The sequence below is a fragment of the Polypterus senegalus genome, chromosome 17, assembly GCF_016835505.1.
Source record: "Polypterus senegalus isolate Bchr_013 chromosome 17, ASM1683550v1, whole genome shotgun sequence".
Classification (NCBI taxonomy): Eukaryota; Metazoa; Chordata; class Cladistia; order Polypteriformes; family Polypteridae; genus Polypterus; species Polypterus senegalus.
Window position 1 is genome coordinate 40,097,524 of NC_053170.1, and position 15,935 is coordinate 40,113,458.

Consider the following 15,935-nt stretch of genomic DNA (forward strand, 5'->3'; position numbering starts at 1 on the left):
AGTGGTTAGGTAAGTGGTTGCTTTTGACCAAATGGTCGAAGGTACAAGACCAATTTAGACAAATTAATTAAAAAAAATAATTTTGGTTGATGGTGAGGTTTTGTCAAATTACTTCTATATGAAAATTAAACAGCATTGGTCAAGTCCTAGCGTGTTGGAGGTTTACGTGATTTTATTTAACGTGTTCTCTCTGTTTGTCTTGGTCAAATTTTGCGATCAATTATTTACCCACTTTTACAGAACTGATTTCTTTCAAATTTTGCATGCATGCTGATCTCCGTTGACGATGCAAAATCTCACTAATTTTGACCCCGGATCTATACGTTAATTAAATCAAATTTAAATTTAATCTACCCTTAATTTTTTCATTTCTTTTGTTGTATTTAAAGTGTATGTACTTAATGTTTCTGTTTTGAAATGTTTTCTTATTTACTTTGTAAAGTGATACTTTACTCTATGAAGGGTGATTTATTCACTAATTATAATTGAAAGAAAAATCCTTAAATGTGGAGGCTTGCGTTTTCCCTGCAGTGACTCCATGCAGTACTGGTATACTCTATTCTGATACCTCATGTTAGCTAAAAAAGGTGTTCTTGCAAAATTGTCACTAGCTCCTTTCAAATCATCTATTTAGAATTCTGTTAAAAAACTTAAGCTTAATTCTAAATCCCATTGTAGATGACTGTTCAACGATAATATTATGATATGGAAGTTTAATTTTTTTTTGCTGTTTAATAAGGTCTATATAATGTACTTACCTTGAAAAATGTCATAGTAGCACCGTCCTTTACAACACCATATTCAATTTTAGTTTGCTTGGCCAGGTCATCTGCTGAGTCCACTGGAGACTCCATTCGCTCCACAGTCAGGAAGGCAGCCATGTTGGCAGTGTAAGAAGAAATAATAATCAGGGTGAAGAACCACCAGATTCCACCAATAATTCTAGTGGAGAGTGCCTTGGGCATTAATTCAGAGCCTATGAAAAGATACCAAAAAGAGTTTAATTGGGCATCATACTTTGTTTATGCTTTCTCTCATTCTTTGCATCTCTGGAACACAACAGCACTAAAGTAGGTTTAAAGAAAACAATATATTTATTAGGATAAATCATCTATTCAAGTTCATTCTTTAATCTGCAACTCTTCTACTCTCCCAGCTTTGAACTCACCTGGCTAGGCACAGAAGCCTGTATATATACTGTATATATTGTCACAGACGGCTGGGGTTCTTACCCGGCCGGGACGCCTTGAAGGACCGGAATGTGGCATTAAAAGCTTCCGGGTCACAAGGGGGCAACCGCCCTGGATAAAAAGAGGACCACGGGAAAAGGACAAAAAGATATTAACCCGTTGGGACCCATGGTCACTGCCAGGGGGCGTCTTAACCCTCATCAGACTGGGAGAATTGTCACTTCTGCCACACCAGGCAAGATGGTGGATGAACCTGCCAGGGACGCCCGGAGTGCTTCCGGGGCAAAATGTCAGTACTTCCGCCACACCAGGAAAAAATTACAAAATGGAAGGAGGATTACAGGATTACAGGAGTATGGCTTTACCAAAACAATTATTGATGGTGAATAAAGTATCCATTATTCATAAAGCTTGAATTGGTGATCTGTTTTTCTGCGTTAACCTCATATTTTTTCATACTTCTTCTCAAACCAAGGGCATGCGAAATCAGGATCGTCCATCACAGGGGGTGCGAGTGTAAAATGAATCGGGAAATGCTCATATATATGTATGTGTGTGTTTATATATAATGTATGTGTATATATATATATATTGAAATAGTTTTACTGTCAAATAATGCAAAGAGTACATGGCACGTGTTTCACCCTAATTCTGGGCTCATCAGGAGTACACACTCACTGCACCCCCTCTCGGGAATCGAACCTCGGACGTCAGCACTAGAGGCGAAGCAAAGCCCTCACTCACTCACTCACTCACTCATCACTAATTCTCTAACTTCCCGTGTAGGTAGAAGGCTGAAATTTGGCAGGCTTATTCCTTACAGCTTACTTACAAAAGTGCTTAATGCTTAAGCCCTTCACCTATGCATCTGCATGTGAGTTGATGGCTGCCAGTGAATTGTTCGCTTGTCGCTTTCAAGTGTACCGAAATGGCCAAATATTTTACACCTTATTTATGGCCCCATCTTCACGAAATTTGGTAGGCGGCTTCCCTGCGCTAATCGAAACCGATGTACGTACTTATTTCGATGGTATGACGCCACTGTCGGGCGCCGTATTGAACTTTCCAACGTCACTAATTCTGCAATTTCCCATGTAGATAGAAAGCTGAAATTTGGCAGGCTCATTATTCCTTACAGCTTACTTACAAAAGTTAAGCAGGTTTCATTTCGAAATTCTACACGTAGCGGTCACAACGGTCAACAACGTCCGCCATGTTGAACTTTCTTATTCATGGCCCCATCTTCACAAAATTTGGTAGGCGGCTTCCCTGCGCTAACCGAAACCGATGTACGTACTTATTTCGGTGGTATGAACTTTCCAACGTCACTAATTCTCCAACTTCCCGTGTAGGTAAAAGGCTGAAATTTGGTACTTATTTCGGTGGTATGATGCCAATGTCGGCTGCCATATTGAACTTTTCAACAGTCTTTGTTACTTATGGGCCCAACTTCAAGAAATTTGGTACGCGGGTCCCCCATCCCAACGCCTCCCACGTTGTTGGCTGCCTGCCTATATAAGGCCGTTTATCGCTCCAGTCTCTAAATTCCCTTCCTTGCTTCGCCACGGGATTCACGTTTCCCTGCTGATAACTACAGCCTTTTTATTTAATCCACGGCTTCTCTGCTGTTTTATTGTTCATTTATTACGATTATAGTTATTGTGTAGGTATTTTAGACTTACTTTACATTGTTCAGGTACCCATTTCCTTTATCATTCCAATCGTACCCCCATTAACATGTCTATCAAGGTGATCACCATCGATCAAAGAACTGTCACTTACCAAGTGGTTTCCATGTCCGGAGATGGCACCTACCTTTTGCATTCTCTTTGTTACATATTGTACGGCCATTTCAGGCTCACTCTTGATATCCGGAGGAACATTGTGTCTTATGTATTGAATGACTGGGACAGGTTCAAGGTGTGGACTGATGACGGTACAGGAGATAATTATTCTACACAGGAGCACTAGAAGAGTGAAATGCTTAAGCCCTTCATCTATGCATCTGCATGTGAGTTGATGGCTGCCGGTGAATTGTTTGGTTGTCAGTTTCAAGTGTACCGAAATGGCCAAATATTTTACACCTTTCGACAACCGCCAATGCTTCTTAAACATCTTAGATTGACAGATGACGATTTCACTAGTGGACACTTTGATGTTTATGAATGTTTAAACTCTCAAAAGCTGGATGTGATTTTATCGATGAAACCGGTTGTATACTTACAATGCTTGACAGATGCCGAATGTCATTTCAACACAAGTCCTACAAATACTGTCGTAATTGAAACAAACCGTGAAACTCAAACTGATTATGACAGCAGCAATCCAAGCTGTGAGATTTGAAACAAGATTACTGTTCACATGGCCAACTGTACATTGCATGCTCAAGAGTAAGCTCAGCACAGCTTGGTCATATTACAACCGGAGGGCCGAACTCACAATGTGGTATACAAAGAGACCCTTAACAAATAATTATTGGTATATTTTCCCTCAGTTTAAAAAGGTTTAATTTTCTTCTTAATAAAAATTATAAGGCAGTACTTCGCCGCTGCGAAGCGTGGGTAATTTGCTAGTATATATATAAGATATCTCTTGTAGCCACAATAAATGCCTTTATTGAATAGACAAACCAGGGGTGAGCAAGTTCCTTTCTACTGCAACCACAGCCACGACACACATAAAAAACATCAATAATACAGTAACTCATAAACTTGCAATATTATTTAGGAAAATCGCAACATTTTACTCACCAAAAATTCGGATTATTTGTAAACAAAATCCATCCTCCTCTCATTTCTCAAAAACAGTTCAATTACTCTGTCGTACGGACTATCCGTGCACTTCAGTTCCATCAAAAAGTCCCTTTCTATCGCCATCGGAGCTAATGCTGAAAGTCGAACCTGCCCTGTCGTATTTCTGGCATAAGTTTTAATTTGCTTTAGTGCTGAAAATGCCTGCTCAACAGAAGCAGTGTACGCGGGAATGGTCACCACCAAATATACCAATGTGAACAGCTGCCCCATGCTCTCATTCAGATTTTTCTGATGAAGGAAGTCAAGGAGGTCAGTGGGAGATTTTCCTGCAAAATCATCCATGGCATACATTACAGTCAGTTCTGTTTTTAGCCGAGACAGATGAAAAACCGCTCTGTGGCTCTTGTGTTAAACTGGAGAAGGCTGCATGCGTGAAATCTTTCTTGTATTCCCGAAACTTCTGAGGCTTGAGGAGCAGGACAAACATCAGGTTTTCGTAGTCTTGAAATCTGGTCTGTGTCTGGCAAATAATATTGTCCTGAATCCTGCCATGAAGTTGACCGTAGTGCGTGCGAGGATCTTGTGCTTGGAGCGCTTGCGGTGTGTTCAGTGGCCTCGAAGAGTTCCTCATATCGGCTTCTATCCAATCAATGGGTCTGAATACGGTGACATTGCCGTACGCCTGCTAGAGGGCCCTACTAACACCAACTCAAAATCTGATTGGTTGAAGCAACAGGTTAATCAACATTTATTCTGTGTTAGAGTGCCTGCACAACGGATTGTGAAGGCCTCTCTGCCTGGCAACAATTGATGGCTGAAATGTGATTGGTTAAATGCTTTAATACGAAAATACATGCCTGGAAGCAGCACAATCATCGGAAAAGCTATGAAAGGAAGCGGACAGACTATTTGGAATTATTTAATAAGTATTCATGGACAAAATATAATTAACATCAGTTTGTGATTCAGATATTTTTACTTATGAATATGCTAAGCACAGTCCTTGACCCGCGAATATTTACCTTATATGGGCAAGCACTCAATTATGTGGGAGGCATGATGATGCGAGACGCAACTCCCACGGCCATCGAGCTGCAGTCTATTACAGTATATGGACGAAAATAGGTTTCAGTTATGACCATTACGTGTATTACGAATTACGAAATGAAACCTGCCCAACTTTTGTAAGTAAAATGTAAGGAATGAGCCTGCCAAATTTCAGCCTTCTACCTACACGGGAAGTTGGAGAATTAGTGATGAGTGAGTCAGTCAGTCAGTGAGGGCTTTGCCTTTTATTAGTATAGATATATAGGGTGGTCCAGATCTAATTATACAATTTTCATTACGCTATAACTTATTAAGTTTATTACATAGAGAATTCACAAAAAATGATTTTTGTTGCCGATAGATGGTGGCACCTTCCCTGCACTCCAAAAAGGTGGGAAGACGGTTGTCAGTCGAACAGCAGGTGCGATGTGTTTGCCATTTTATAATTGCATAATTAGATCTGGACCACCCTGTATGTATATATATATATATATATATATATACTAGGGGGCTTAACCCCTGCTCGCTTTGCTCGCCAACTCCCCTTTTCATGTCTCTGCCACTCGTGTTTTGAATAGAGGGTTGAGCGCACCCCTCCGAAACCCCCTCTTAAATGGTAATATAATGGGAAACAAAATCTGCATGTGATCTGCATCCCGTGCAGTGCTTCAAACATTTAAAAGCCTGTATAGCAGCTACTCTTTGTCTTTTATTTCCAGCCCTGGGTGTGGTTAAATCTCTTGACACAAAGTCTCGTCTCACGGGACACGAGATCTTGATATTTTTTAGTTTACAATTTAAAAAACGTAAAATGATTCTGAAAATCTAACAACATTACATTAAAGTTCGATAAATTCTGAAAAGAATGATACTAAACATATATATGTAGGTTTTTAAAATAAGCCCGATGTAAAGCGTGACAAAAAACATGACATAAAATCGTTGCACTTTTAGGCTTAGGATTTTATATATATAGAGTATATATATATATATATATATATATATATATATATATATATATATATATATTTATGTGTGTGTGTGTGTATACAGTAATCCCTCCTGGATCGCGGGGGTTGTGTTCCAGACCCCCCCGCAATAGGTGAAAATCCGCGAAGTACAAACCATATGTTTGTATGGTTATTTTTATATATTTTAAGCCCTTATAAACTCTCCCACACTGTTTATAAATATTCCCCGCAGAGTTATACAGCATAATCCCTTTGTATTCTCTTAGATATTAGGTAAGAGTCATTGAAATTATGTATATAAACACACTGTTTATATACAGTAAAACCTAAATATTATTTTAAAGATATCGAGTGTCTCCGATATCACATATGTTACAGCCATTACGATAGACAGGCCGCCAGCAATAAATACGTACAATGCAACAAAAATAGTATACAGTAAATGTGTGTACAGTGACACTAAACGTACATACATGTACTAAGTACTGTAAGTAGAAAATTAATTATGGTTACTCACCAACAATGACACGATGACTTGTCCGATAACAATGAGTTTTATTTTACTGCACAACAAAGGAGAGCGTTACAGCCCTTAAAGGAGCCACTTCAGGCGATTGTGTAGCACTGCCGTTGTTCTTCTTCTGGCAGTCTTCAATGCAAATCCCTAAAGCAGATTCCATCCAGACTACTGCCTTATTACATCCACTTACAACTCATTTTACACCCTGGTTAAAAGGACACTGCGGCCGTAGATCTTATATTCCTTTCCTACTTTTTAAATAAAAAGAATCGTAGCCTTCAACAAATCCAAAGCGTTTACCTTTTCGGGAATCGTTAACATCTTCCGTTTGCGCTTGGGCACGGCCCCTGAAGCAGTAGCAGATTGTTTTGGAGCCATAATGAAGGGCTTGACTATGCACAAAGATAAACACAAAAGAGCACAACTCTTTACACAGCGAAACACGTTGATGCTGAATGAGCGAGACGAGACTTCCTGGTTCACACTGCATTCAGCAAGCAGGAACTTAACTGCGTGCTCTGATTGGTTAGCTTTTCAGTCAGGAGAACTTAACTGCGTGGTCTGATTGGTTAGCTTCTCAGTCATCCGCCAATAGCGTCCCTTGTATGAAATCAACTGGGCAAACCAACTGAGGAAGCATGTACAGGAAGTAAAAAGACACATTGTCCGCAGAACCCGCGAAGCAGCGAAAAATCCGCGTTATATATTTAGTTATGCTTTCCATATAAAATCCGCGAAAGTCAAAGCGCGATATAGCGAGGGATTACTGTATATATATATATACACACACACACACATATATATATATATTGTCACGCACGCGCATCTCTCTCTCTCTTGTTTCATAGAAAGGACGAAGCAATGCCGCCATAAACCAGCCCGGAGTGTAAATAGAACGGCACTTCCGGGTTCCCATCTTCCCTCTGGTCCCCCTATGATGATGTCAATCTCCCATACACCACCACGCCTACCCAGCAATCATCACGCCTGATTTCCGGTCCCTCCCTTTAAAAATGTCCCTCCAACCCTCCATTTTTGTCTCGTATTTTGTTCATGCATTTTTGTGTCTGGAAAAAGGAAGACCTTATTTACTTTACAGTATACAGGGCTCACAACCCCAAGCCTTTATGCGATTCTTGTCTTTATTCACAATATATATATATATATATATATATATATATATATATATATATATATATATATATATATATACTGTATACCGTGAATTCAAAAGAATACAGTTTCCTCTAAAATTGTGTTTTGCAATGAACATCAACAAAACCTAAGGTCATTTGGTAGGGCAAACAGTAAAAATTTTAAATGTGTTACTCATGTTCAATAGTACATAGCATGTTCAAGAAAAAAAAAAAAACAGTCTAGGGATGTGAGGCTCCGACAATAGGAAGTGTGCTGTTATGAGACATCATTATGAAAACAGAGTTCTCAAACCATAGTTCTATACTTCTGAAACATTAACAGTCATAAAAGTAAGTTATGTCATAGCAAGCAACAATTCTTCCACACAAAGTAAACTTAACATTGTGATCATGTTGTGCTTGATTTCAACATCAACTGATTGAACAACCTTTAGCTTTTCCTTTTTTCTGTTTCTTTAAAATAGACTGGTTAGATATATCTGCAAAAAGTTTTTTCTACTTTGCCTTACACATGTCAAGGCATTCAAATGACTTTCAATCACTTCTGACAGTCCTCTAAAAAAAAGTCACAAGAGACAGCATAAACCCACACTTAATGGCATGTATTAATGCTTGAAAATGTCACAGAGGAGATATTTAACCTTGAATATGTATCATACACAAAATTAATCTTTAAACAGTTATAAAGAAAATATACAGTACAAATTATATAAGTAAGAGAATATGCTATTAATTGAAGTCAGTTATTAAAAGAGTCACATGTACTCGTTTATAGCATTAGGTCAGTTCTCTATGATACAGTTGCCTTTTTTAAAGTGTATTATACCAGCCCTCTCATCAGTTCATCATTTATACATTTGTGTTCCACTGAGGCACAGCTCAGCTAACACTGATATCCTTCATTTTTGACTTGGACAAGTAAGCAGGGTCATGAAGTAAGTCACTGAAAATATTGTCATAACAGAAATAATTCTGTCACTCAACAAGAATACACATTGTAAGGGACCCATACAGAAAATCAGTTTTTGAAAATAATAATGATTTAGTTTATTAAGGGTAATGATGGGAATATATATTTTCATACAACTCCTGAGAAATGAGCAAATAGAGGAAATAAAAACTTTTTGAGAAGAAAAAAATGTGTGAGGTTATATATAGTAGAACTTAACAGCACTGCACAGATAACAGAGTGGCGACGTAAAGGGTTCAACAGATAGCTTCTGTTTTATCTTGGTAGAGTAATATATATTGCTCTACTGTCCCCTATTGTATTATTAATATGTAGCCTTAGAATACCTAATCTCACAGACTTACCACTGTATATAACTTATCCCCACCTTTCCTTCTATATCTATAACCTCAGGCAATTAGATGTAGTAAAAAGACAAGCAGGAGTTAAGTTACACATAAAATAATGTATTACTGATAATATTCATAAATAATAACAAAATGCAAAGTACATTTGAATATTGGCAGCCATACAACCTGATAAAATGGTGATGTGTAATTCAGGTGGCACACAGACTTGCAGTTACTTAAAATGTCTCTAGTTAAGGCATCGTTGGTGCTCAGCTTTCAGCCACATGTCTGTTCAATATGGCTGCTGAGCTGTGCTCTTCAATGTGTTGTCTTCATCCTCACAGGTTAGCAAGAGAGATGCTTCTTCCATCATATGTGGGTCAGTCAGAGAGAGAGAATGTGGTTGAGCAAGTACATTTATAGATGTTCTCTCCAATTCCTAGAACCAATAGGACATCATGGTACTTGAAGGCCTCTGAGACAAGCCAATTCCAAACAGCCATACCTCAGACCAATGGGAGAAATAGTACATTTAACACCTCAACCCCCCCCAAGACCATATGTTAAGCTAACCTGGCTTTGTGTGGGAGATCAAACTGGTTTAAGACACATCCCCCCAAATCCTGTCATAAAATTACAAAGAGACAGTCGTAAAAAGGGGGATGGGGGAAGGCAAACATGAATACCTCTCACCACTTGGTTTGCCTAAATTATAAATAAAGACATACAAAACATTTATCAAGTTATATGCAAAATCCTACATCACAACAGCTTCCAATATGAAACCATCATAAGAGAGAAAGTGTTCTTCATTGGTAATATCATCGTAGGAGCTCAAAAGCTACTGGATATGAATGAACTCTAGAAATTTAATTGTAGCCTGAGGACTGCAGCTTCCCAGAGTAACAAGATGAGCAAGAGGTCTATGCATCCTACTATATAAAGAAAATAAAGAAAGCCCCCCAAGAATCAGTTTGAACTGATCCTTTAATCATACTATCTGAGATGGAGAAGAAAGAGAATAGGCATCATGAGTTAGCCATGAAAAATTGAGGCCAGGAAAAACAGATAGGAAGCCAACAATGTTTCTCTTAGGTGGTAGGTAGAATAACAGGGTCCCTGTAGGGCAGGCAGTTTTGAATCAGGTTGTGAGAGCCAGCTCTACAGTGTTTATGATGAAGGAACATCAGAGGCCATTACCATAGGAAAGATCACTAATCTGGTGTTCCTGTTAGCAATGTTTAAACCCGAGAGGAATTCTAGGACTGGCCTGGAATTGATGATGGGAATGGGTCAGTTTGAGCTGAAATTAGGCGATAAAAGCTCATTTGCATATATATATATATATATATATATATATATATATATATATATATATATATATATATATATATATAAAATGTAAGGGAGAGAGGGGGTGAAGAGTATTGTATGCGTTTTACGCCTTTACTGGACTGGGACAAGCTTCCAAGATTAAAGAAAATGTGTGCATCAAACAGTTGCAGTCAAATTTACACTTTCTTTGACTTATATTTGCTATCTTCCTATTGAAGAAATCTAAAACTGTCATAAAAAAGACCAAGTTTATCAATAGAAAAATTTGCTGTTTGTCCCTCATCCATGACTGCAGTAAAGTGGAGACAAAAATACCCAAACAGGTTTTACTGAAGATTTGCAGACTTGCTATTAGGACATTACTGACATGTAACAGGTTTTTTTTTTATGCTGAGTGTTGTCAGGGATTTTAATTTAATCTTGCAAAAATAATTAAAAGTTATCTGCTTAATAATATAAGAACACAAAAAGCCTGGTTTCATTGTATCATCACTGCAAACTGCATGTGGGCCTGATTCCTGCTGCATTTTTCTACCAGGTAGGTAGTCCAATTTTATTCTGATACACTTCCACAGTTCATCACAATTCTCTACATTATTTCATCTCAGGTAAACAACTCTAAAGGCCACAAAATTTTCCTGTGAGCTAGGCCCATCACACTGGTCCGGAAATATCATAAATAGTTGTATGGAAAGAGTCAAAAGTGACATATAATTAGATTTACACTCCATATACAGTACCTCCAGAGTGTGGGTTCACATCCATGCCTGGCCAAAGTCTCTGTGGAATTTGCATGTTCCTTCCTTGTCTGCACAGGTTTTTATCTAGGCACTCTGGTTTTCCTGTCCCATTCCACAGTTATACATTTTTCATTCAAAGATTATTACTCATTTACTACTCATCATTATTACTCAGCATATGTAGCTCTGTGAGTATACTGTATGTGCCTTCTGGTGACCTGATGTCTCATTCAAAGATGGTTCCTGTTTTGCAGCCAAAATGCATTGGAATAGGTTCCCTGATCTTTTAATGGATAAAAAAAGTTCCAAAAATGTAGGTATCTATAAATATATCAAGTATACTGTATATTGTCAAACATGCAGTCCTAGGTAGTGTGTTGCAGGCTCTGAGCATGTTAGACATTCGGGGGTCAAGAGTGGTGTAACACAGTCATTAATTTCCTTTCACACTCTAACCCTAGAGTTGAGGATGATAGCCTGGAGGACCTGTGATGTCACTTGTCCCTGGGCGCAGGAGCTGCTCAAACGGAAAGCTGGCATTCATTTATGGGCCAGCAACTGGAAGATTCAGAACCTCTTTCCTATGAGCTCCTTATAGCAGCCATATTACGGACCTTTAACTTGTTTTCCACTCTATTATTTTACTCCATATATTGTGAGCAGTAGGGGGCATTTCAGAACCCCAAAGTCCAGAGAAACCTGCATTGTCACAAGAACTGGGATCAAACAAATGTTTATTTTAAAGAAATACCATATATATTTTCTTCTACAACAAATAGTACTATTTTTTTCCTTTCTCTTCTACTCATCCCAAGTGAGCTTGTCCTTCCTTTCTTCCACCCCAACTCACATGATTGAAGCAGAGTGTCTTTCTTTGTGCTGGACCCAGGAGTACATGTGGTGTGACAACACTGCACCCAAGAAGCACCATCCTAGTCAGATGAGACCATTTTAAAATATCTTAAAATATGGAATTCTCTTCCCTGCAGCTTACACTGGTGGCCCAGGAATTCTGTCAGGGACTACAAAGGCCATGTGGGTAAGCACATGGGAGATTAAGCAGAGGGATGCTACTACCTATTGTGTTGGGGCAACACATGGCCTCGGAGATAGTCACCTTTAATCCTTCCATTACAAAGGTCTCCCAACCGAGTCTGGAACCATCCATCCTGGCCGGCCAATCCATGTTCTCTGTCTTTATACAAATATAGTCATACACAAATGCTTAGATGGTATTTTTGGCACACCATTGATGTAAGCAATATCATCCCAAGCTAAGAGGGGACATTGTCGGTAACAACCTCATCTTTAACACCTACAGTTCAGAGGGAAGTTGGCCAGAGGATGACTGACTTCAATTCCTCATTCGCAGTGAAAGCAGAAACCCCCTCCAGAAATCTCCTAAAGACCCGAAGTCAAGCAGAAATGGGTGTTTATTAAGGACCCTCAACTGACAACGGTGAAGCTCTGAGTGAAAGTGACTTCACTCACATTATGTTTATTCACAGCAGAAGGCATTTGCTTTTCCTTCCTTTCAAACACAGTCATTTAACAGAGTTATCAAAGTGGTTCTCTCTCTCTCTCTTTCTGTATATAGAGGGCAGCCAAAAGACCTGATGTGCTGCGTGAACCTGCAAGACAGAGAAGGGGATCAGTGTACTAACCACTCTCTCTTTTCTCTTACAGGAAAGACGAGCCGAAAAACAGCCTGGTACAGTGAATTCACCTCCAGCCTTCCTTCCTTCCACGTTCTCTCAGTCGCGTACCGTCCCTTCCTGATGATGTCACCATCATCCCAGGATTCCCCACTCCTCCCAGCATCCGTTCTGCTGTCCTCGCCTCCATAAATACCCCTATCTATCCACCAGAAGGTGGCTTGTAAATGTCTGCAGTTGTAAAAGTACTGGATAACCTTGACCAAGCTACACTATACGGGGACGGATCCCAACCCTTAACGCAGTGGTTGTGTATATATATATATATATATATATATATATATATATATATATATATATATATATATATATATATATATATATATATTATTACCATTATTGTCATGCATACAAGGTACAGTGGAAATCTTACTTGCAAATGCTAATCAACATGCAAAACATTACCACTCTTCACTGTCATAATTAGTGAGTATTAGTACCTTATCTCAAAATGTCTGTCTTCCTTAATGAAAGTAAATGTTGTAGTGCCATAGTGCAGCCTATCTACCTATTATCTACAGTACTTAAAAAAAAGTTTCAAAAAAATATTTTTTAAAATTTTTTTAATTAATTTTATTGTAATCATTCCATACAAATCAATCAATTTTTACAAAAAGTAGGATTGAGAACAAGTCGACCTCCACCCCTGAGGGAGAGAGTATGGCCAACAGAGTAAAACTTAAGGCTTGTAAACATACCTAAATTGATTAGTTTGATAAGCCAATAGAGATGAATGGAGAAGAAAAAGAAATACAGAAATAATTGCTTCCTCTGTGCTTTAAGAGCTTATTCTAAAATATTACTGATTAGATCCTGCCATGTTTTGAAAAAAATCTGCACAGATCCTCTAAATGAGTATTTGATTTTTTCCAGTTTCAGATAGTATAAAACATCGGTTTCCCACTGACTTAAAAGAGGAGAGTTAGGATTCTTCCAGTTTAGTAAAATAAGTCTGCGTGCCAAAAGTATAGTGAATGCAATCACAGTTTGTTTGTCTTTCTCCACTTTAAACCCATCTGGAAGAACCCCAAACACAGCTGTTAATGGGTTAGGAGGGATTGTGAGACCAAGGCTGTTTGAAAGGTAATTAAAAATTTTGGTCCAGAATGATGTTAATTTGGTGCAGGCCCAAAACATGTGACCCAGTGAGGCTGGGACTTGATTGCAGCATTCATAGGTTGGATCATGCCCTGGAAACATTTTAGAGAGTTTTAGGCGAGACAGATGTGCTCAATATATAATTTTGATTTGTATAATTGTATGCTTTGCGCATATGGAGCTCGAGTGAATTCTCTGCATTGCTATTTTGATTAGGAGATCTTTTTCCCAGTGTCCTGTTGGATCTTTGAAAGGCAGGGACTGTAAAATAATTTTATATATTGCAGAGATGGTGTCTGAGTCCTTGAGATTGAGCAATATTTTTTCCAGCATGGATAAGGGTGCAAGATGAGGAAAATCGGACAGGTTCTGTTTAACAAAGTTCCTAATTTGAAGATAGTGAAAGAAATGTGTAGCTGGAATCTTAAATTTGGAATGTAATTGTTCATAGGATGCAAAAATGTTGTCTATATAAAGATCTCTAAGCAAGTTAATCCCAAATTTTTTCCAGATATTATAAACTGCATATGTTTGCGAAGGTTGAAAGAGGTGGTTCTCTTGCAGAGGTGCCACAGGTAAAAGATTCTTCCAAAAAAAAATATTGTAATGAACTACACAAAGTTCAATGCACTTTTTGTCAAAGACATTAATAAGGGATAGTTTTATTTAAACCATAGAATAAAATTTTGTTGGAAATATATGTAATTTCTGGAATGTATACAGTAGTAAACTATATACAGTATATATATATATATATATATATATATATATATATATATATATATATATGAGGGACGTTCAAAAAGTTTCCGCACTTTTATATTTTCGTTGGAAACGGTGAAGGCGGGAGGAGTAGTAATTGGGCATTAAAACGTTGGTACGACGCTGGGAAAATTACATCACAAACCTAGGTGATTATGTAGAAATGTGATGTAATTTGTTTTTTAAATTCTCAATAAACAGGTTTTCAAAAAAAGTATGGAAACTTTTTGAACGTTACTCGTATATATAGATATTTATAATGGGATAGCATTTCTATTTAATCTATTTAAAAGGTAAAAAAATACAAATTTAGTGCAACATAAGAAATATCCCTGTAAAAAGTCTTGTCAAGACTGATCATAGTTATAATACATTTTCTGAAAGTGACTATACATTTACAGTTTACCAGTATTATATTTACTCCTCTTTTGCTCAAACAGCACAATCTAATATGTATTCTGTACATGTATATGAAAAGCATTTAACTTGACAGAGTGTAGGTCCCCAAAGGGATGTATGTTAATTCAGGAACTTCCTCCAGCTCTTGGTAGCGCAGCTGTTAACTTCCCTTGTGACAGCACATCACTGTTTTCTGTAAGTGCAGTAAATATCAGGCAGCGTCTGTCAGTTGTCAGACATGCATTCTTTACCTTTTAAACTATTGGCAAGGCAATGCCATAGTGCTATTGTGCTGTAAAAGGCAGCTTTCATGCATTCCATCACTTAGCATTATTTCTGGAGTAGACAAGAAAAAATAGCACTGAAAATTCTGAGCAATTTCCATTCCCAATTAAGGTACTCTTTTCAATAGGAAACTATTCCTGTCAACTCTAACTTATACACCTTTAATGTAAGTCTGACATGATAACAATTATGACACCGTGCATTTCCTCTACACATATATCAGAATTAATACTAAATCTTGTAATTATATATGGAAGATACTATTTATTGGGCAGCCATACTCAGCAAAAAAAGAAATGTCCTCTGACTTTCAACTGTTTTTACTTTCAGTAAACTTAATGTGTAAATATTTGTATGAACACTAAAAGAGTCAACACCATAAGACATAAACTAAAAATGTTTCACAATGTGTCCCTGAATGAAGGGAGGCTCAAAATCAAAAGTACCAGTCAGTATCTGGTGTGGCCACCAGCTGCTTGAAGTACTGCAGTGCATCTCCTCCTCATGGACTGGACCAGATTTGTCAGTTCTTGCGGTGAGATGTTACCCCACTCTTCCACCAAGGCACCTGCAAGTTCCTGGACATTTCTGGGGGGAATGGCCCTAGCCATCGATCCAAATCGATCCCGTTCCAGGGTACAGGCCTCGGTGTAACGCTCATTGC

At 38.1% G+C, this 15,935-nt stretch overlaps 1 protein-coding gene across 2 annotated transcripts in view; it reads right to left on the reverse strand.

The window, feature by feature from the left end:
- LOC120517403 (glutamate receptor ionotropic, kainate 3) overlaps nt 1–15,935 on the reverse strand; it is a 511,659-nt gene that overhangs the window by 66,052 nt on the left and 429,672 nt on the right. For both annotated transcript variants that reach the window (XM_039739711.1, XM_039739710.1), the window contains exon 13: nt 759–976. In XM_039739711.1, coding sequence (XP_039595645.1) covers nt 759–976 — 218 coding nt within the window. The remainder of the gene's footprint in view (nt 1–758; nt 977–15,935) is intronic.